The sequence below is a fragment of the Danio rerio genome, chromosome 4 (genome assembly GCF_052040795.2).
Source record: "Danio rerio strain M-AB ecotype USA chromosome 4, GRCz13ab, whole genome shotgun sequence".
In the NCBI taxonomy this organism is placed as follows: domain Eukaryota; kingdom Metazoa; phylum Chordata; class Actinopteri; order Cypriniformes; family Danionidae; genus Danio; species Danio rerio.
This window is the reverse complement of record NC_141024.2, coordinates 1,768,581-1,789,179: the sequence shown is the minus strand read 5'-3', so window position 1 is coordinate 1,789,179 and position 20,599 is coordinate 1,768,581. Positions and strand designations below refer to the sequence as shown.

Genomic DNA, 20,599 nt, shown 5'->3' with positions numbered 1-20,599 from the left:
AAATTATTAAAATAAAAAATATTTATATTTATTAAATATAAATAATTATATTTATATTATTTATATTCAGTTCATGAAGGTAAAATATAAATAATTTTTATATTTAATAATAGTAATAATACATTTTATTTGTAATGCGCTTTTCTTAAACTCAAAGCGCTATTTAGTTGACAATTATTTTGAATAGCTTCAGTAAACAATACTGGGGGCAGCATGGTGACGCAGGGGGTAGCACAATCGCCTCACACCAAGAAGGTCGCCGGTTCGAGCCTCGGTTGGGTCAGTTAGCATTTCTGTGTGGAGTCCCGTGTTGGTGTGGGTTTGCTCCGGTTTCTCCCACAGTCTAAAGACATGTGCTATAGGGGAATCGGGTAAGCTAAATTCGCCAAAGTGTGTGTGTGTGGATGAGTGTGTATGGATGTTTCCCAGTGATGGGTTGCAGCTGGAAGGGCAGTCGCTGCGTAAAACAGATGCTGCATAAGTTGTCGGTTCGTTCTGCTGTGGCGACTCCAGATTAATAAAGGGACTGAGAAGCTGAGGGAGCTGAGAAGAAAATTAATGCGTGAATGAACAATACTGGAGTAGACTCCAGCAAAAGTCTATTAGAGATGTTGTAGTGTTTTTTGTTTAGTTTAAAATAATTTCAATATCAGTTTTAGTTCCTATAATTCTGAAACAGTCATTTATTTAGTATTACATTAAATGTCTCTTTTATTTACTGAAAATGAATAGTTTTCCAGCAGAAAGATGATTCATGTGCAGCAGATGGAGTTGCTCTCCCACAAACAGACAACACCCTTGTTTATATTTGCAGTAATGGTTTGTCCATCTGTTAAATGCTCTGTAAGCATCTTTGAGTTAGAAAGCGTGTGCTGTATTAGGAGCTGAATAATGAATGATGAGTGTGTTAACAGTGTTTGTGCATTGACAGAGGGCTCTGCTTGAGCAGAAGCAGCGGCGGAAGCGTCAGGAGCTTCTGATGGTTCAGCCAAACCCTGATGGCCGACCGAGACGCTCTCGGCCCCGACGCAGTGAAGAGCAGGCGCCTCTGGTGGAGACCAACATCAGCACCGCCAGTGACATCATACTCGACGGTACAAACATACTGCACATCAGTAGCTCTGTTTGCATTCAAAGATGTGGAGTAGATTTATGTGCAAAACTGGAATATTGCATTAAACATTTGTGAATGAAGCAGCGTTTCCATCTGAAGAGAACAAAATATTCAGGTCATGTTTATTTATTTAGCGCTTTTTACAATGTAGATTGTGTCGAAGCAGCTTAACATAGTTCTAGTAAAGTCTAGATTTCAGAGTTGAAGTTAAGTTTAGTTCAGTTCAGTGTTGTTTAAATTTCACTGCTGAAAGTTCAAACACTGTAGAGCAAATCCACCAAAGCGTAGCTCCACAAGTCCCGATATGAGCGAGTGGCAAAATAGTCACTTCCTGATAAACTGGAGCCAAATGACTGACTTAAAAATGTAGTTTTGTGTCGTAGGAAAAGCCACTGTGGACTTTTTTTCTTCTCTAATGAGGTTCAAATTTGAAGAAGTTTTATTTTAAACTTGCTTTTATACGTTGATTGTGTATTATTTGATAGTGTTGTATTGCACAGTGTTCATTGCTTTGAGAAACTGCTTTTAAAGATGCTATTTAAAATAAAGTTGATCATTATTAGTAATAAATGAGTTCTGCCTCAATGCAATGTGGTAGATTTTGGAGGAGTGAGGCGATTTTGGGAGAGCAGACAGATGCTCAAGACAGTTCTGGAGGGAATAATAATAATTCTGAAGCACTGTGATGTGCTGGAAATGCTGATTTGTTCATTAATGCATGCCATCACTCACATTTTTATCTGATCATCCTCTGATCAAACTAAATCACATCACTTTACTGATGTGGATACTGGAGTTTTTTCAATAAATGTTAATTACATCGTGGTTTATGAGCATTTTTGTTAGCAGATAGAAAGTTTATTATACTCTTTTTTTATGCTCATTTAAAAAAAATTATGCACATCTTAATGTATACGATATTCCAAAATGCGCACAAAAATAGGTGCATGGAAAAAGCTATGACAGACCTAACAGGCCCATCACTCAACAGAACTACGCCTCTTTTTGATATCACTGCTAAAGTTTCTAGACATTTCCCTTTACTGCTGACTGGCTGCATGTTTCGATAATCAGTCTGAAAGTGATCTGAAGTGTTTTCAATTTTTCCTTAGTTTAAGTTTTTGATTGTCATTCCATAGCTGTTGTCTGTAGTGAACAGAATGATTAATCTGAGTGTGTGTGTGACTCCTCAGGCATTGATGGACCTGCAGCACTGCTGGGTTCAGAAGCTCCTGATCTGGGCAGTAAGATCCAGGTTTTGTCGGTCAGTCAAACACCACAGCAGCCGTCACCGCCTGTGACAGAAGAGCCAGAGACAGATGCTGACACCGACACACTGCTGGAGCCCAAAACTGACATACACACACTGCTGCAGAGACGCGGTAAGACACACACAGAACAAGTTGTTTCTCAAGGGAAGCCAAAAGTTTTATACCTCTTTTATTTCGTTATCATGTGTTTGGTAAGCTAACACCAAGAAACACTGTTGTTTTTCACTTTCAAACTGTTCTCAGGTCTGTCTGGCAGCATGAACTATGATGAAGCCAGTGAGGATGAGGATGAAGATGATGAATACGAAGCTGAAGAGCGAAGCCGGTCTCTGTCCCCGAACACCGAGAGCACTCGGCCGGCGTCTGCATCCAGCACTAAATCCACTACAGTGAGACGAACACAGAGATCAAGCACATCAAAATATATGAAATCAAAAATTAAAAAAGCTAGTATTAAATGTAAACGCAATTAAACAAATACAAAAATAATGATGAACATTTGATCAAAATAAACTCGAGTATATGAAAATAGATTGAATGAATGAATTATTCAGTGTATATGTAATAAATTCAGGTCAGTTCATCTTGATTTCTATCGCGCTTTTTACTATGTAGATTAAGTGAATGCAGCTTTTTTTTTTTTACCAATATCGAATCTATTTTTATATAATATTTTTGTGCTTATTTTTTATTAAAACAACAAGAAGAAGAAGCTTCAGCGGCCTCCTGTAAATGCAGAAATAATCTTCCATTATACTGTGTTTATACCATTATAATGATGTTTCACTCAGTTTCTGATTGTTTGGTGTGTTTGCGTCTTGTCAGGAGTGCATCCCGGTGGGCTCTCCATCAGCTGAGGGCTCCTCCATTGAGGTGGACAATCTGGAGGAGTTTGTTCTCCGTCCGGCTCCACAGGGAGTCACGGTGAAGTGCCGCATCTCTCGGGATAAGAAAGGCATGGACCGCGGCCTCTACCCCACATACTTCATGCATCTTGAGAGAGAAGACGGCAAAAAGGTGAAGATCTCAGCATGTATATATGAATGTATTTATTAACAGGGACTTAAAATAAACAATACTTGTACAGTATTTATGAATCATAGTCCAACATTTACTAATGCATTATTAAAATACAAAACTGTATTGCTGCTATATTTTTTTTTTCCTTTTTCAAAACAATCTGGAACAAAACAAACAACAACAACAAAAAAACACTTTTTCAAAGGCACATGGAAACAAAAAAGACATATATGCATGTAAAATAAAAGCTCCACAATACAATTAAACAATACATTTCTTCTCAACCATTTACCCCAGTATGCAGAAATTTTATAGGCTTGTTGTGTCAAGGAAAATGTCAGTACTTCCATATCATTCCTTTTACAGTATCATCCCATTCACCTGCAAATGGAGGATCTCCCTTGAGCCATTAATTTGTAATTGCCTTTTTGCTAGTTGTTAGTAGTGCATTAAGAAGATATGCATCATTTTTTGGTATTTTTGAAGAGTACATTCCCAGTTACATAGTTTTAAAATCACATTCCAGATTCAATCCCATTATTGCATTTATCTCTTTATTCAAATATTGCCAATAGCTGTGTATAATATTACATTCTTAAAATATGTGGAAATAATAAGCCAATACATTTCAACATTTTCTCCCGCATTCACCATTTTTTTGCTCTCTTGTTTGAACGTGTTTCATTTTGGGTGTGATAAAGAACCTGTTTACTTTTTTCCAAATAAATTCCCTCCATGAATCTAAATTAATTGTGATCATCTGTGTTCCCCAAATACCATTCCTCATTTGTTATAATTATATTGGTTTCCTTTTCCCATTTCTGTTTTATATACATTGTTGAGTGTTTCTTTGTTAACGTCAGACAGAAATAAATTATTGATACTAGTTTCTTATTTACCTTCTTTTTGTAATCTAGTTTGTTATCTATAAATACCTGTAGTTAACATAATGCACTGTTAATGCACTGTGAGTTAACAATGTTTTTACATTAAGTTATGGATAAAGTACATCCAGCAGGTTATTATCACAGAATAAAGCCACACAGATTAATCAGCAGCCCGACGTGAAGTGGTTTTTATCTATTTCTAATAAGCATATGTTTTTTTTTTATCAGACTAGGTTTTTTTTTTTTTTTTGCATGATTCCGTGATCGCTGAATCCAATGCAAAATCAACAAATAGTCGCAAATTTTTATGATCCTCTAAAATTCTTAATTAATAATGTAAAAAAATGTATGTAAAAAATGTAACAAAAATGTAAAAAATCTCATAAAACATCAAATTCCAAAACATAAAATCAAATTACATTTATTTCAGTTTTTAATTAATTGTTTTACATGACTTATAGACGTTGCATACGCAGTGCACGTGATGTATTTGAGTGTCTCTCGGAAAATGATGTCTCTCCTGCAGCCTCACAATCATAACATTACATGGAAGGGGGCGGTATTGTTTTGCAGCCCGTGCAGTAAGCAGAAACGGATGAAGCGCGAGTGATTTACACGTAAAGACAATGCAAAGATGTGAATAGACATCCTGTGGTGCAAACTTGGGCGTTTCTTGCATTTGACGTGCTTAAGACTGCAAAAGAAAGTGGGAAACATCTAACAAACAGAGCAATGGAACAGTCAGAAAAGCAAGCAGCTTACAATGATGGAGACTGGTTCAAGGATGACGGCCGCTGGACGTGACCAAAATTGAAGGACTTTATTTTGCTTTACATCTATTATATTAGCTGATATTATGATCTGCGTCAAATAGATATTTTTTTTTATACTCTTTCCCTGCAGTTATGAGAGAAAACACCTCCCTGCCATTGACAAGTTTTACGGCAATCCGAGTTTTAGGTGTTTTACAGTAAGGGGAATCCCTAACGCAAGTCCTGAGTGAGGTACATGATGTCAGATGCTCCAGGGAGTGAAATCTGAGCGAAAAAAAAAATTGTGGATAAAATTAAAAGTTATACAACCTTCCTTTGGCTTAATCCCTACTGTCTTGACAAGAGAACAAAACAAAGAAGCTTTATTTTGTGATTTGTGTCATATATTTATATTAGTTTTTTAATTGCAAAATTTTCCGCAATTTTCTGCGAATTACCACCACAAAATCAGTCATCTTTATCGCAGAAAATCACAAAAAAAATTGTGAAAATCGAGGGGTCTGTATTATAGTTTATATGCAATTACTTTTAAGTTAAACCAAAATATTTCAGTTAATTCATCATCTGTAAAACCAATATTTTACATTTGAGTCTATTCATTTTTTTCCTTTGGCAGAATAAATATTTTTATTAATATTAAATTGCATTTTTTATTTTTAACCAAGTCAAAACATTTATAAACTTAGCTGTGTCAAATTACTGTAATGTTTTAGGTTTATCCAAAGCAAGATCATACCTTGATCTAAGGTTAAATAAGATTATATATTTGTCTGTGTCTCTATATTAAACAATATTATTACTTTGTGAGAATGTTTTTCTGAATCACAATAAGTATTTTTGATTTGGATTCAATTAAATTGTATAGTTTTAACCAAAGTTAGATTATACTTTGAAAAAAGACATTTAGCTATTTCAAATGACATTTGACATTCAAAGGTCATTTTCCTTTCCAATTACACTTGGTTCAGTAAAATCTCCATCTCTCATCAGGTGTTTCTATTGGCGGGACGCAAGAGGAAAAAGAGCAAAACATCCAACTATCTGATCTCTGTAGACGCCACAGATCTGTCCCGCGAGGGCGAGAGCTTCATCGGGAAACTCAGGTCAATCATCAGCTTTTCTCTGCTTATTTGCGCTCATCTCTGAATGATTTAGTGCTGTGAACTAGAGATCAGACCGCAGGCATGGAGCTTTCCTGCTCAATAAGGTCAAGATCTATTGATTGCATTTGACACATTCAGTCATTTACCACACAACACTATTTCCGTGCACCACCAATACTGCATTTAGAATGAAAGCACATAAACAAGACAATCAATAACATTCAATATTTAAAAGGACATTTTAATGTTAACATAAAACTAGAGACTAATATGAGATGAGTTTAAATCATGCAAAAGTATTAATGTAAAATAAATAAAAAAGTGTAACTGGTTTAAAATAAGTAAATCTTTCCAAGAAAATTCTAATTAAGTAATATTATTAAAAATGACTATTTAATAATAAAGATTTGATTAGGGTAAACTATAAATGATAATTTAAAAAATTATTCAATTTAATCCTCAATTATAATAAACAACTAAAATGTTTCCTGATATGTGCAATAAAAAAACATTTGAGTTGGACTCTGTATATATATATATATATATATATATATATATATATATATATATATATATATATATATATACACCTAAATTTTTTAATAGTAAATATTTTCATTAATTTCTCGGTCAATATAGACAATATATTTTAATGCATTTAAACAAAACAGTTTTATCATACAGTTGCATTCATTAAAATACAAGTTTGGTCACCAAACATCTTAAGGAATATAAAGATAATGCATTTAAATATTTAAATTCTAATGAGTTATTGCAAAAAAAGTGCAAACTACAATATTGCTGTGCAGTTAATTATTCTGGACATGGTACACACCTTTTAAATTCATCTTAAACTCTGCGGATCCTTCATCTTCATGCTGTTCTCTGTTGACTGCAGGTCTAATCTGATGGGAACCAAGTTTACAGTGTATGATAACGGCACAAACCCATCTAAAAACCCTGGTGCGCTGCTGGAGGAGACAAACACACGTCAGGAGCTCGCCGCCATATGCTACGTCAGTCCAACTGCACACTTTAATTCAATTCATCTTTATTTCTATACAGCTTTTTACAATGTAGATCATATCAAAGCAGCTTAACATAGATGAAGTTCCAGTTAGTTAAATCTTTTGTCGTCTAGAACGGCTTAGTTTTACCCAAGTTTTAGTTGACTTGAATTCATGAGATTTACAATCTTCAGGTTTAGTTAAATTGTAATACATTAATCAAGCGTATACTCCTGATATAAATATAAGCATTTATTCCCGAAACTTCTATTCTTTAGGATATTTAACGAAGAGAAGATGTTTTCAGCACATTATTTGACACAATAGTTTTAATAACTAATTTCCAATAGCTGATTTATTTTATCTTTGCCATGATGACAGCACATAATATTTGACTAGATATGCTTCAAGATACTAGTATTCAGCTTAAAGTGACATTTAAAGGCTTAACTAGGGTAGTTAGGTAAAATACATTAATAAATGATCAAATAAATAATAAAATTAATACAAATGCAATGACTTTGATTTATGCAGAACTGTTGAATTTATGTACAGTATTTTAGGCAAGTAACTGTAATTAAATGACCTAAAAATGAAAAGTAACCCCTTGCTATACTTTTTCAGTGAAAGCATTATTTAATGACAGTAGCTTGTTACTTTGCAACTTAGTAGATCCAGCACTCTTGACGAATAATGTGACAAATATGACTAGTCAACAAAATTAACACTAAGTGTGTGATCCTTCTCTTGCTGATTCTTTTATTTAATTCATAAATTGTAATTTATTATAATGATTTTATAATATAATGCTAAATTCTTTATTTAATTGATCATTTAAATGCCTTTCTCTTTCTATTTATTTGGCCATTTTTCACTGTTGAGTGTTTGTGTGTGTGTTTGTTTTACAGGAGACCAATGTTCTGGGTTTTAAAGGGCCGCGGAAGATGACTGTGATCATTCCTGGCATGAACATGAGTTTTGAGCGGGTCCCGGTTCGGCCTGCCTCTGTGAGTGTCATTTAGATGTTCATTGAATGTGTGTATGTGTGTCAATCAGATGTTCATCATGAGCTTGCACTGGGAGTGATGCATGAACTTGCTTTGCCTGTTGACATGGTTCAGCTATTTTCCACTATCGTTTTATTTCTTTCCCACTTGTCAACTGGCAATCAAATGCAGTTACAATGCTGCACCTATTAAAATACTGTCTAGTTTTTGTTTGCTCACTGCTCAACCAGCCTCTCTTTCTGATCAGTGCAGCCTACATTTTTGCGTTCCCTTTTTTCATAATTTGTAGAAATATTTGTGGCATTTCTTTGTGTTGATTTTCTGTGGCTGAATGTATATTGCGTTTTGAGTTTCATACTCTTACAACAATTCTTCAAACAAAATACATTTCATCATGTATTCATGTCACATGATGTGTCTAAAGTCGACCCCCATGCAATGTCAGTGAGCCAACTTGGGGTTTTTTTTCACACCAATTGCAAATGCACATACACACTTTATAAATGCAATTAAATTGTTATTTAATATAAAGCTGCAAACTATTCTGGCAGCCAAAATCAAATGGCAAGCTTCTTTAAATTTTGTGCACATTTTGCAAAAAAATAATGATGTATTAACGTGTGTGTGTGTGTGTGTGTGTGTGTGTTTCAGGAGCAGGAGTCTCTGCTGAGTAAATGGCAGAATCATTCGCTGGAGAACCTCATTGAGCTGCATAATAAAGCGCCAGTGTGGAACGATGACACACAGTCTTACGTGCTGAACTTCCACGGCAGAGTCACTCAGGCCTCCGTCAAGAACTTCCAGATCGTCCACGACAATGACCGTAAGTTACTGTATGCATAAGGCACTGTTCCACTGCAGGGTTCGTTTCAAAACATCTCACTTTTAGAGAGTTTTCCATGGGTAAGCTTTCAAGCAAGCCGCTTACCAAAACGTGGCTTATACACGCTGCTGTTCTCTGATTGGTCCAAGAGAATCATCATTACCAGCATCATTGGATTTATAATATGAGACATCAAATCTCAGTCATTTACTATCCTGTCCCTGATTTATCGCTACAGTAGAATGAGCCACCACTTACTTTAGCATATGCTTTATGCAGCTGATGCCCTTCCAGCTGCAACCCAGCACTGGAAAACACCCATACACTCACTCACTCACCATGAGCAATTTAGTTTCACACAGTGAAAAAGCAGCTACATATTGCCATATATAATTGCCTTATGAAAGCATTTAAAGTTTTCTCTCTTAATCCAAATTTAATTTGGGTGTTGTTACACTGCTGCATCTGTACGGTTGTTTGATTGCGTGTTGCTGTGTCTTCAGCGGACTACATCGTGATGCAGTTTGGCCGTGTGGCGGAGGACATCTTCACTCTGGACTATAACTACCCCATGTGTGCCCTGCAGGCCTTCGCCATCGGCCTGTCCAGCTTCGACAGCAAGCTGGCCTGCGAGTGACCCTGAGACACACACACATGTATACATACACACCACACATGTTGGTATAATGCACTACAAAAAATGCTTTTCTTACTTTTTTCAATTCTTAAATCAAGAAGCATTTTCTAGACAAGCAAAAAATACTGTCTTGTTTTCAGAAATAATATGCCAGATAATCGTGTTATTCCTTTTAAAAGAAGTTTTTTTAGCTCAACCCATTGGTAGATTATTTAGCTTGTTTTAAGGTAAAACTCACTTAATTTTGGCATATTATTTCTTAAAGTAAGACAATGTGTTTTACTTGTCTATAAAAAGCTTCTTGATTTAAGAATTTTCAGATATGTGGACTAGAAACAAGACAGAAAATCTAAGTAAGAAAAGTATATATTGTCGTGTGGTGGTTAACGAGGACACTTCGTAGGTGTGATGTATTTTATACAGTAAAATTGCTTATGATATGGCTCTACTCCTAAACCACAGGTGTCAGACTCAGTTTCAGGAGGGCCGCAGCTCTGCACAGTTTAGTTCCAACCCAAATAAAATACACCTGATTAAACTAATTCATTCAAGCTTGTTTGAAGCCTACAGGTAAGTGTGTTGGAACATGGTTGGAACTAAACTGCAGGGCTGCGGCCCTTCAAGAACTGAGTTTGACACCCCTGCCCTAAACCCAACCCTCAGAGCAAACCTGTGGCAATATTTGAATATGAAAAGACCCCATAAAGTATAATTCTAAAGCATATTGAATTACAAGGACACAAGGCATGTCTTTGTAAAAAAAATAATAGAGTACAACTAAGGTTTACCCATTTCAATATACAAATTTCTGTCCTTGTAAACCACCAAACCAGTACACACACACACACACACACACACAAGCCTCTCATGCTCAGGTCACCTCATCTGTCCTACAATTCACACCCGAGCAAGAGGACTTGTACTCCATTTCAACAAATTAAACAAAAGAGACCAAATTAACTGTTGTACAAGGCAAATGCTTCATCTAATCTTTTACTACCTGGAATAACTGACAAGATCCTCTTTTTTTCTGAAAAGAGAAGCTGGATTTATGCTTAACGAACCAATAGAAAAGAAACCGAGGTTTGTTCTTACACTGACAGATTATATTTAGGATACTTATGATATTTTCTGTGCTGTTCTGATGGATCTAAAGAGTATGTGGTTAGGGAGAGTGTTCAGAACATTTCACCACTAAAACAAGAAATTATATTTTGCATCAAGAAAATTAATTAATTACGAGCAAAAACAAAATCATGTAATAACGATAGTTTTATGACTTGCACTACTTTGTACTAGATGCATTAGAGATAATTGGAATTTTTAAGTTAATTTTCTTTGTGTATAATATAATTCATTCATTTTCCCTCTTTTGATATGGAGGTGATGTGCTCTAAATGTATTTTCATAAGATTTAGATTTTAAATTCAGATGATGTTGATGTATTTTTGATGGTTTTAACACTTTCTGTTTTAACTTCAAATCTGCTCACCAAAAATCCCTGAGAAAATACATTGCATGCTAATCAATGAAGAAGAACGCTGGATTCTTCTCTCTCGTCCCCTCGTATTAACCTTTCAAAACGGACACACACTTCTGGTTGTTTACCGCTGCTGCATGGATTTTGAACGTTGCCTTAATATGTTGCTGTACTGTAAATAGTGTCTGAGTGTCAGAAGAGTGTTTACATCACAGAGAAGGGAAGTTCAAGCACATTTGTTCCTGTTCAGTGTGTATTCCTATTGATATGATTGATATGTGTGTTGGTGTTTATCATATGTTGTGTGTCTATATATATATATAAAGTAAAACATTTTGTTTTCATTTTAAATCAATAACCTGTTTGCACAAACTGTATTTTTGATGACACTGTTAATAGAAATACAGTTATTAAAGGTCATAAATATTTACAAAATGAATGCATTACTTTGGATCCTGACTGTGTGACTAAAGCTGGATAATTAAAAACCTGCTACACATTTCTCAGCCAAAGGATTTAGCTTTCAAGCTGCATCTTTCTCATAGATTGAGATCATTTCTTTCTGATCAGTTGTATTTTTCTCATAAGTGATACAAATATTTTCCTTTTAAAACGTACTGCATGTAGTAAAATTATTTGTTTATATTGTTTATAATTATATTATTTATATAATATTGTTTATCAATCTAATTAGCTGTAAGTTAAACCTATGATGTCTGCATATCAACCAGTTTACCTAGTTAAACTATTATACAACATTTTTTAATGAAATTTATTTGGTTTTTGTTCATTTTACTAATTATATTCAAGAAATTATTTTTAATTATTTTTTTATTTTGCTAAAGCACGCGCACTCACGGTGGCGCCAAAAGACTCTGCGCGTACACGTCAGACTGAATTGACTGACGCGTTCTCACAGGTAAGTTAATTAGCTGTTCCCTGACGAGAAATGAATTATAAAACAGTACTTTCATGAAGTTATGAAATATCATTCTGAAAATTAAGACTATAAACTGTGCGAATAACATTTCAGTACGTCTACAAGTAATTTTTTGACGGTAAAGTTATCCGTTCTATGTTGCTCGACTAGCGTTAGTTTTCTGACTGGCGCGCTCTCTGAGGTAACGTAAATTTGTTAGCAGTTGCCTGACGAGAAATATAAAACGGGAGTTTCATTAAGTTATGAAATACATTCTTAAAACTTGAGACTATAGACTGTGCGGATAACGTTTCAGTATGTCTTTAGGTATAATTCTGACGGTTAGGTTTTCCGTTCAATGTTGCTCGACTAGCTTAACCTTAACGTTAGTCCTCTGACTGAGGAGACTGGCGCGCCTTCTGAGGTAAGTTAGTTAGCTGTTGCCTGTCGAGAAATTTATTATAAAACGGGACTTTCATAAAGTTGTGGAATATTGTTCTCAAAATTCAGACTCTAAACTGTGTGAATAACATTTCAGTATGTCTATAGGTAGTATTTTGACGGTAAATTTTCCCGTTTAATGTTGCTCGACTAGCGTTAGTTTGATGGATAACGTGACTGGCGCGCTTTCTGAGGTAACGTTAAGCTAGTTAACGTTAGCTGTTGCCTGACGACAATTTATTACAAAACGGTAACGTTACTTTTATAAAGGTATATAATATTCTGAAACTTGATACTGTAAACTTTGTGAATAACATTTCAGTAAGTAATGTTTCTAGGAAGCATTCGTTCCGTTCTTTCGGCCGGGTAAGCTAACCTTAAACGTCAGTTATTAAGGCACGCTTTTTTAAGCATTTCATTATGAAATTTATGAAGTTTGCGTGTATAATGAATATTAAAAGTTATCAATATCACATCCAGTAATGGTTAATGTAGTTTGTGAGGTGACCGGCGCGTTTTTCTGAGGTAAGTTATCTAACTTACTGCCTGACGACAACTTTATCATAAAACCGGAGTTTTATAAAGTTATTAAATATTATTCATAAGCTTCAGACTATAAACTGTGTGATTTAGATTTATGAATGTCTAAAGGATATTTGTATGCGTTTTTTCTCTACCCAACCTGTTTAACGTCGGTAATATTAACGTTATCCAGCGAAGCTTAAGTTACTACCACACACTTTATTAAATAATAATTTATTAAGTTAACGTTACTCTTCATTATGCCCTACCGTATATATTAAATTAAACAGTTACAGATAGTTATATATTATGAATATCCCGTTGTATATGCCGTAATAAATGCTTTACAATTAAGTTTCATTACTTATTGCTAGTCAGTGTATTACATAAATTAACTTGTTAAATTATTTATTAAATCATTTATTAATCATAGTTTAACATGTACTAATGTATTAATAATGCATATAGAAATCTGATACATGGAAAATATGCAAATAATATATGACATACTAGTTCATATTTAAATTTTAGGTATATAAAAGGCAGTATATTTATAATTACACAGACAAACACACACACATGTATACGTGTGTGTGTGTGTATTCATATATGGCCATATATGAATACATATATACAATTATAACTAATATATTTGAACATATATGCACATATTTGTAATTCCAATGATTGATAAATCAATATTTCGAAATATATGCTGCATATATGACATTTTATATATATATAAAATCCAAATATGAAATTGTATTTCATAAAATAACAACAACTTCATTTTCATTAACTAATGTTAATAAAGATTAATAATTAATGCAGTAAACTTACTTTACATTTATTGTTTAGAAATAAATTGTTTGTTCATGTTAGTAAATACATAAACCAGTTTTTTTTTGTCCTGGCTTAAAATGAGACAGAGGTGGTATCTTGATCATAAAATATTTGCTACTTGAAACAAACACATTTTGCATTATTTTTGTCAAGTAAAACATTATCTTAATTAAAAAGGCTAACGTTAAATGTAATTAAAAACATGACCAGTGCTTGAGCATCATTTGGGGTCTATCATTTGTGGTAGCTGTGACTGACTAACATAAACTAATACAACCTGATTATAAAGCGTTACCAAATGATGCTTGAGTTGCTGTTGTTTCCCCTTCAGAAAAAACTTGTTTTCTAACATTTGTATAACAACAGATACATCTTATTAGTAGTTAGACTGATTAATACAGTTCTTTTATGAATGATGATTGAGATAAAAATTCTTAACAGATGCTGTGATGTTCTCCTAGAGTCGCTGGATAAACTGCTCAGTCTCAGCAGCCCTTGGAGAATACGAAGCTGGTTATACACCCTCGGGTAGGCATATCCATGACAGTTTTGCTTGTCTTAATGGCCTGAGAGTTTCATCAGAGCAGGTATGTGTCATCCTCCACTATACATGAATAAAATCCAATAATATCACATCATTGATACAACAAAGAGGTCTTTATTGTTCCTTACACAGGTAATTATTACATTACAATCTGCCTTATTGTAAAGGCTTCACTGAATATATTGAAATACTGCATGATTAATCGAAATGCCATCACATTTGATTATTAATTTCGCATGACATTTTTAAAATACATTTTCTTCTGCTTTGACACAGTCTACATTGTGAAAGCGCTGTTGAAATAATTAAGACTTGACACTTAAACTTAATAAGGACATCACGTTTGATCCAGCTCTTTTTTTATTAAAATGTGATATGATTTAATGTCCTATCATGCTTATAACATATGAAATTAAATGATGTTGGTTGTGGTTTTAAAATTTTTCCTTATTTGCTGGGAATATATTCAGTGGTGTTGCCAAATCTCCATTACAAAAATATGGGAAAACTCTCTCCGGAAATCCACCTGTGAAGGTGCACAGATTTTTATTTCTGAAGGGGTCAATGAATCTCAATTCTCCTTTCTCAAAGTCCAACTGAACCCGGATGATATTTGGCCTCTTATTCTCATCGATTGCTTTGCCAGGATTGTTACCTTTTTTGAATTTGCCATCCACAAAGCGAAAACACCAAAAACGACTCTTCGGATCCATTCTGTAAAGTCTTTTACGATACACAGTTTCACCCACTACACCCAGTGTCCAGTGGTTGTTGTCTCTTACTTCTACGTCCCAGCAGTGCAGACCTGAATTGAAGCCTTGTGAAGCCAGCACTCCCAAAAACAGCCTTTTTGGGTTATCACACATGTGCACTTTCTTTAGGACATACTGAACACTTGTGCAATCCGCTGACACCCACTGCTTACTGGAAGCTGTGTTCGGGTCCAGAATCACAGGAGCTGCAAACACAGATGATCATTAACTACAGTAGTGGCACTGTAGTGTAAGTAAGAGTTGCAGATTTATTTTCAAACATAGCTGCATATTTACATTGCAGAGATACACAGAAGTTTCTATAGGCAAATCTATTTATTTGTTTATTTTATTGATTCTTCCAAAATGTTTGTTTGCCTCCACGGTTTAAAACATCACCATTCATATTCACCAAATGCATTCCTAAACAATTCTCTAACATTTGTTCTTTTCTAAACCTCTCATTTTTGAGAGCCTGCTCTATTCTGATTGGTCAGAGGGCCCGTTTTGTTGTGATTGGTCTACAGCAGGGGTGTCCTGGAGAGTTTAGCTCCAATTCTAAGTAAATACACCTGAACCAGCTAATCAAGCCCTCACTAGGTATACTAGAAACTTCCTGGCATGTGTGTTGAAGCAAGTTGGAGCTAACACCGGCCCTCCTGGACACCCCTAGTCTACAGTTTAAACTACGTGTCAGAAAACACCCATTGCCATGTTTGACGGCTTTCTCAGTCATCCACAATTGTATGCACTATCATGGATTTTATCAAGACAATTCAAGCCCAAGTATGTTGATGAAACATCACATTTTATTAAATTTAAATGTTCATCACAAGCACTTGAGCGGATGATTTGTTTTTTTTTAATGGTAAGTATAGAGAATGATAACAATGACCACCATTTCTGCTGAGAGTATATGAGCACAGTGGCCAATCACGTTTAGATTTGCCATGGCTGAAAATATTATGTTGCTCGATGACTAAAATTACGTACGTAAATGTAGGACATATTGTTAGAAATTCATTTTACAGCTTCCATCAATTATTATTCATGATTATTCATCTCTGTTAGAACACACATTTATTTGTCATTCACTTTTTTATCTGTTTAAACTTAGATATAGTGTTCGCCAAGAGCTACAGTACGCAATGAATAAAAGATAATAATCAAAAAGACCTTTAAAGACACTTTAATGTCAACTCCATTGCGATTTTATATAATGACTGCGATCATATTTAGAAAATGTGATTGTATTGTAATTTAAAAAAACAATTCAATACCATTTATAATATTTTTAAAAATGCTTATCCAAACCTCGATGTTGTCATTTTATTTGACTTTATTTGTGTTCTTCATTTTAAGTCAGACTAAACAAAGGTGTTTGTTAACTGAATAAATAGAAATAGATGCAGTTTAAGAACGAACGCTTTCCCCCTTGCCAGCTTTTGGTTATCATGAGCTAAATGAGAAAGAGCTGCAGGAATTTTGTGTTCCTTTTAAACAAATGACACCATTTAATTTGAGCAGCATTTGGTAAGTAATTAAAATCTAAGCAGACTTGATTACTTACGCTGCTCCACAAGGTTCTGCATTCTAGCCCAGGTGGTGAAGATCATTGTCTGAGGAGAATGGTGTTGATATTTCTCTGCTTCAGCGGGTCTCTTTTCTACCGAAGAGTGTTTGAGTCTGTGTACATAAACAATGCTATATTTGAGAAAAAAAAAGCTATTGCATCAGAATCAGAATGCTAATTGGAAAAAGACTCACTTTTGCAATGTATCGCTGTAATTCTGAATGAGAAATAAAAAGCTATTAGTGTTCAGTCATGTAGGTAGGTAAACATCACAAACATTGATTATCAGACACGTTTGCTCTAGATTACAGCTCTCTGATTGACTTTCATCCCTGGAGTTGTGTGCGTTTTTGAGTGTTTAGGCTGTACCTGGAGAAATGGGATGTTTTCAGCTTCCATGTCCTGCCAGAGGGCTGCCATCCTCTCAGAGAGATCTGTTATCTGTGTGGACAGATGCTTGATTCTGGCTTTGAATTTCCCATCTTGAGGTTTTATTTGTTTCTTCAATGCTTTGATCCATTTGTCCTCCTCGTCTTTGAGAAACTGATGCAGCTTCTCAAATTCTTTCTTGATTTGGATTTCTTCTTTTTCCTGTAATGGTGTAAGAAGGCTTAAATCATTTCTGTTAACATCATCATACTTAGTGCTAAAATTAACACTCACCAAGTGCCACGTTGGTGATAGTCACCTTTAGTTCATATGTGAAACAGTGTTACTATGATTTGCAGTTTAACATGATTGTCTAATTGCAAACATTAGGTTTTAATTATGTAATATGAAACATAATCTACTGTTGTGTGACTTTTGACATGTTTTCAGTCTCATAGCGATTAACACTACCACTTTGCAAGTTCTGTGAGTCACTTGTTAATGTGCATCGTATGACACTGTTTAACTTCCCTGTATGTCTTTGCAGGTAATGGCGGAAACAAGAAGAAGGCAGGTTATTGCGACTTCCTGATTTCTTAAGTGGCTAGAAAAGCAGTGAGGGTCCTTTGATTCGTGACACGCTGGTGGCTGAGACAGACATGCTGAGCCCAAGATGTTTGTAGCAAAACTTTATATAAACTTAAAACATGACATAACAAACAGCAATCTGTAGGTTGAATACCTGTTAAGCATGACGTCAAAGGCTGATTAATGCATTGTAGCGTGTAGTTATAAAGGGTTGATGCGTGTGCCGTGGCGGTCAACAAAAAATACGGCTACCCCACTCTAATTCTTGTTCCTAACACCTGTGTGAGCCCCCTTTATTTGCTAGCCGGTGCAAGGTATGCCCACGTGACCAAAACATAAAACACTGTGAAAAACCCAAACTAGTCGGTAAACAAATAAACATTATCATTAAATGAAAAGTAATATGGCTCCTTCACAGGTAATGGGGTTGTGCCAGTAGACGATGGCTGACAGACTTAACAATGTTGAGCCAGCATCTTGGTTTCCCCCACAGCAACACTCCACCCCCCTAAACAGACTAGACACGCATGTGGTTGAATACGTTCAAACAACAGCCAAAGACCGCCTGAGCTACTGAGCTCATTGCAAAATCTGCAAGATCTGGTGCAATGATGTTGCTGACTCGAAGATGTTAACAAGCTTTAGGCATTGTTGTCTGTATTTGTACATTAATAACTATTGATTTGAATGCTTTAGCAAATTTTTGGCATGTTTAAACACATTTTTTAATGCTGCTAGTATATATAATATGCTAATATGAAAAAAAACTACATTTTAATATAAAATTGGCACCATATTGTCATGTCATACTGCTGGCATGATTAACGCTGAGCCAGCGTGTTATCAAAGTTATGCTCATTCAGTTTTATATCAGGTAAAGTGAAACATGAACTAGCCATTGGCAGGTGTGGCAGAATGTTAGCTTTAGGACCTGGTTATTTTTATTATAGTACTAACCACATACAATACCATTATATTTTCAGCCTGTTCCATGCAGCTCTCATGTGTTTTCTTGAGGTCATCAAGCGTCACCTGCAGCTTGTCCATTTGCATCTTAAGATCCGCCTAGAATCACAAGATAAACTCTTTAATAATGAGCTTGAAGATGTCAAAAGTCAGCCACATCAGATTTCAAAACTCCTCATACCTTTAAATTCCCAGCAGCCTCCTCGACAGGGGAGCACTTGTGATTTTCATGCTTTTTTGAAGTGTAACAGACCACACAGATGGGCTGCTTGTCCTCAAAGCAGAAGAGTTTGAGTGTCTCCTTATGCTGTGGACAGACGTCTCCTGCAACATCTGTGGGTTTTCTCGTCTTGAAGGACTCGCAGAGTGCTCTGAATGCCAGGCTCTTGGTGGGCTCGTCAGGTGAGCATTCCTTCCGACAGACTGGACACTGCAGCACATCTTGAGTCTTCCAGAAACTCTTGAGACAATTCTCACACAAACTGTGGCTACATTTCAGAGTGACTGGATCAGTAAAGACATCACAGCAGATGAGGCATGACAAATCCTCTTCCAAAAAAGACAGAGCATCTGCCATGACTGTAAACAATCCCCAGTGGAGACACTCGACTGTTGAAGATACTGTGAAACCTACACTATACCCAACACTTTCGTTTCTTCCCATAACTAAGCAACTCCTTTCTCCACAAGGTCATTTGACAACTAGGACGTTGCACATAGCTTTAATAATTACTAAATTGTTGCATAAGTTATACATTACATTAACTACTAGTTAGTTTGCAATTAGTTTTTGCTTAATTTAGTTTACTGTTATTTTAACCTTTTATAGGGCACTCGTTGAAACACTTAATGGAAAAACCCTGGAGTGTTACTTGGGGGAGTTATAACAAGACATTTGAACTTTAATGACTTAAAAAAAATTGGTAATCAATGCCAATTAGGTTAACATATATGCTTCTTTGCCTGATAAAGGTTAAGGCAGGATTTTTTTTATGTATAATTGCATAGTCACACAGGGATTTTAACCAGTATTGATTGATATTGGTAAAAACATTGTGCATAATTTAGATTTTAAATGATGTCTCTACATAAATACTAAATTATGCATATATTTAAGCAGAAAACGGTTGTTTTAAATTGTAGCATTATATAATATTTCTTTATTGCTGTTTTTATTCAAAATAATGCAGATATATTCAGTAACATTAAAGTAAAGACATGAGAACCAGTAAATAACTACAGAAACTTTGTAGAAATTTGTCATACCATTAGGGATGACTTCAACAGTCATTGCTTCTCGCATAGATTGCTCTCATTTAAACTAAGTTTAATATTGCAATACACCAGTATTTGGTGAATAATTTATATCCATTTATGGTACAACTAGTCACTGTCCTGAGGGAGAGCAAATGATTTAGCAGAATTTGTAATATGTGAAATATCCTTTTAAATCAACAGGGGCCACTGTGACCACAGTTAAAGATTTTTAATGAATGACTTTGCCACTAGATGGCAGTGTGCATCCATGTAATTTGATTTGGGGACAACACTGGACATTTCACACCTGATTTTCTTTAAAGGAAAATCAAAAACCCACAAGTGTTTCCCAAACAACTGCATACTTTCTTGCTGGTGTGCAAGAAGAAATGCGTTGTGCATTCATGTCTGCGTTCCCCTTTATTTCATTAGCTTGTTATTCTCTGGCATATGGCGTCTGAGTGTCCTACAGCTACAGAAAGTGCAGCTCTTTGCATGACACTTATTAATCTCAGTGGGATCCTGCAGCTGCTGAACACTTAAAAAGAGAGCTTCGAACCATAGTTTTCTATATATGGTATCATGCAATTTGAATACAGATTTGTTGTGTTTTTTACATCTTGGAAATGACTGTGATCTGAAATAATCCTGCAAAATTGTGCTCTTCAGGAATAAATTACCGCACACAGGTTTGGAATGACAC

At 35.1% G+C, this 20,599-nt stretch overlaps 3 protein-coding genes across 13 annotated transcripts in view; 2 read left to right on the top strand and 1 right to left on the bottom strand.

Annotated features, from left to right (window-relative positions):
* tulp3 (TUB like protein 3) overlaps nucleotides 1–11,557 on the top strand; it is a 29,525-nt gene extending 17,968 nt beyond the window's left edge. For 3 of the 10 annotated variants that reach the window (XR_015942152.1, XR_015942151.1, XR_015942154.1), the window contains 10 exons: nucleotides 932–1,094; nucleotides 2,308–2,496; nucleotides 2,629–2,774; nucleotides 3,211–3,402; nucleotides 6,056–6,168; nucleotides 7,067–7,184; nucleotides 8,084–8,182; nucleotides 8,834–9,005; nucleotides 9,509–10,104; nucleotides 10,267–11,557. Coding sequence is in view for 3 of the 10 variants with exons in the window: in XM_087247763.2 (XP_087103889.1) it covers nucleotides 932–1,094; nucleotides 2,308–2,496; nucleotides 2,629–2,774; nucleotides 3,211–3,402; nucleotides 6,056–6,168; nucleotides 7,067–7,184; nucleotides 8,084–8,182; nucleotides 8,834–9,005; nucleotides 9,509–9,642 (1,326 nt within the window). In the remaining 7 variants the exon portion in view is untranslated. Of the gene's footprint in view, nucleotides 1–931; nucleotides 1,095–2,307; nucleotides 2,497–2,628; nucleotides 2,775–3,210; nucleotides 3,403–6,055; nucleotides 6,169–7,066; nucleotides 7,185–8,083; nucleotides 8,183–8,833; nucleotides 9,006–9,508 lie in introns of all 10 variants that reach the window. The other 7 variants (XM_087247763.2, XM_087247762.2, XM_087247764.2 and 4 more) reach the window with 3 other exon arrangements.
* Nucleotides 11,558–11,990: 433 nt separating this feature from the next.
* The window catches only part of ptn (pleiotrophin), a 120,794-nt gene continuing 112,185 nt past the window's right edge, over nucleotides 11,991–20,599 (top strand). Inside the window, exons 1-2 of the mRNA XM_088649718.1 lie at nucleotides 11,991–12,041; nucleotides 14,309–14,434. The gene's annotated coding sequence lies outside the window, so the exon portion shown is untranslated. The remainder of the gene's footprint in view (nucleotides 12,042–14,308; nucleotides 14,435–20,599) is intronic.
* On the bottom strand, nucleotides 14,486–20,029 carry trim35-14 (tripartite motif containing 35-14). 2 transcript variants are annotated; one of them, XM_087247765.2, is made up of 6 exons: nucleotides 18,821–19,700; nucleotides 18,643–18,738; nucleotides 17,086–17,307; nucleotides 16,911–16,933; nucleotides 16,714–16,829; nucleotides 14,486–15,349 (listed from the first exon to the last, which is right to left on the bottom strand). In XM_087247765.2, the coding sequence occupies exons 1-6, from the start codon at nucleotides 19,301–19,303 to the stop codon at nucleotides 14,826–14,828; spliced, it is 1,464 nt and encodes a 487-aa protein (XP_087103891.2). In that variant the 5' UTR covers nucleotides 19,304–19,700; the 3' UTR covers nucleotides 14,486–14,825. The 2 variants fall into 2 exon arrangements, 1 of the variants encoding a protein (XP_087103891.2); XR_015482333.2 differs by lacking the exon at nucleotides 16,911–16,933 and having other exon boundaries at nucleotides 16,714–16,847; nucleotides 18,821–20,029.

Excerpts from the sequence above, each read along its gene's own strand:
- trim35-14 (XM_087247765.2), bottom strand. The coding sequence starts at position 19,303 with ATGGGAAGAAACGAAAGTGTTGGGTATAGTGTAGGTTTCACAGTATCT. Across the intron at positions 18,739-18,820 it reads AGGCTGCTGGGAATTTAAAG|GCGGATCTTAAGATGCAAAT; the intron begins GTATGAGGAGTT and ends TTGTGATTCTAG. Across the intron at positions 17,308-18,642 it reads AACAGGCTGAAAATATAATG|GAAAAAGAAGAAATCCAAAT; the intron begins GTATTGTATGTG and ends ACACCATTACAG.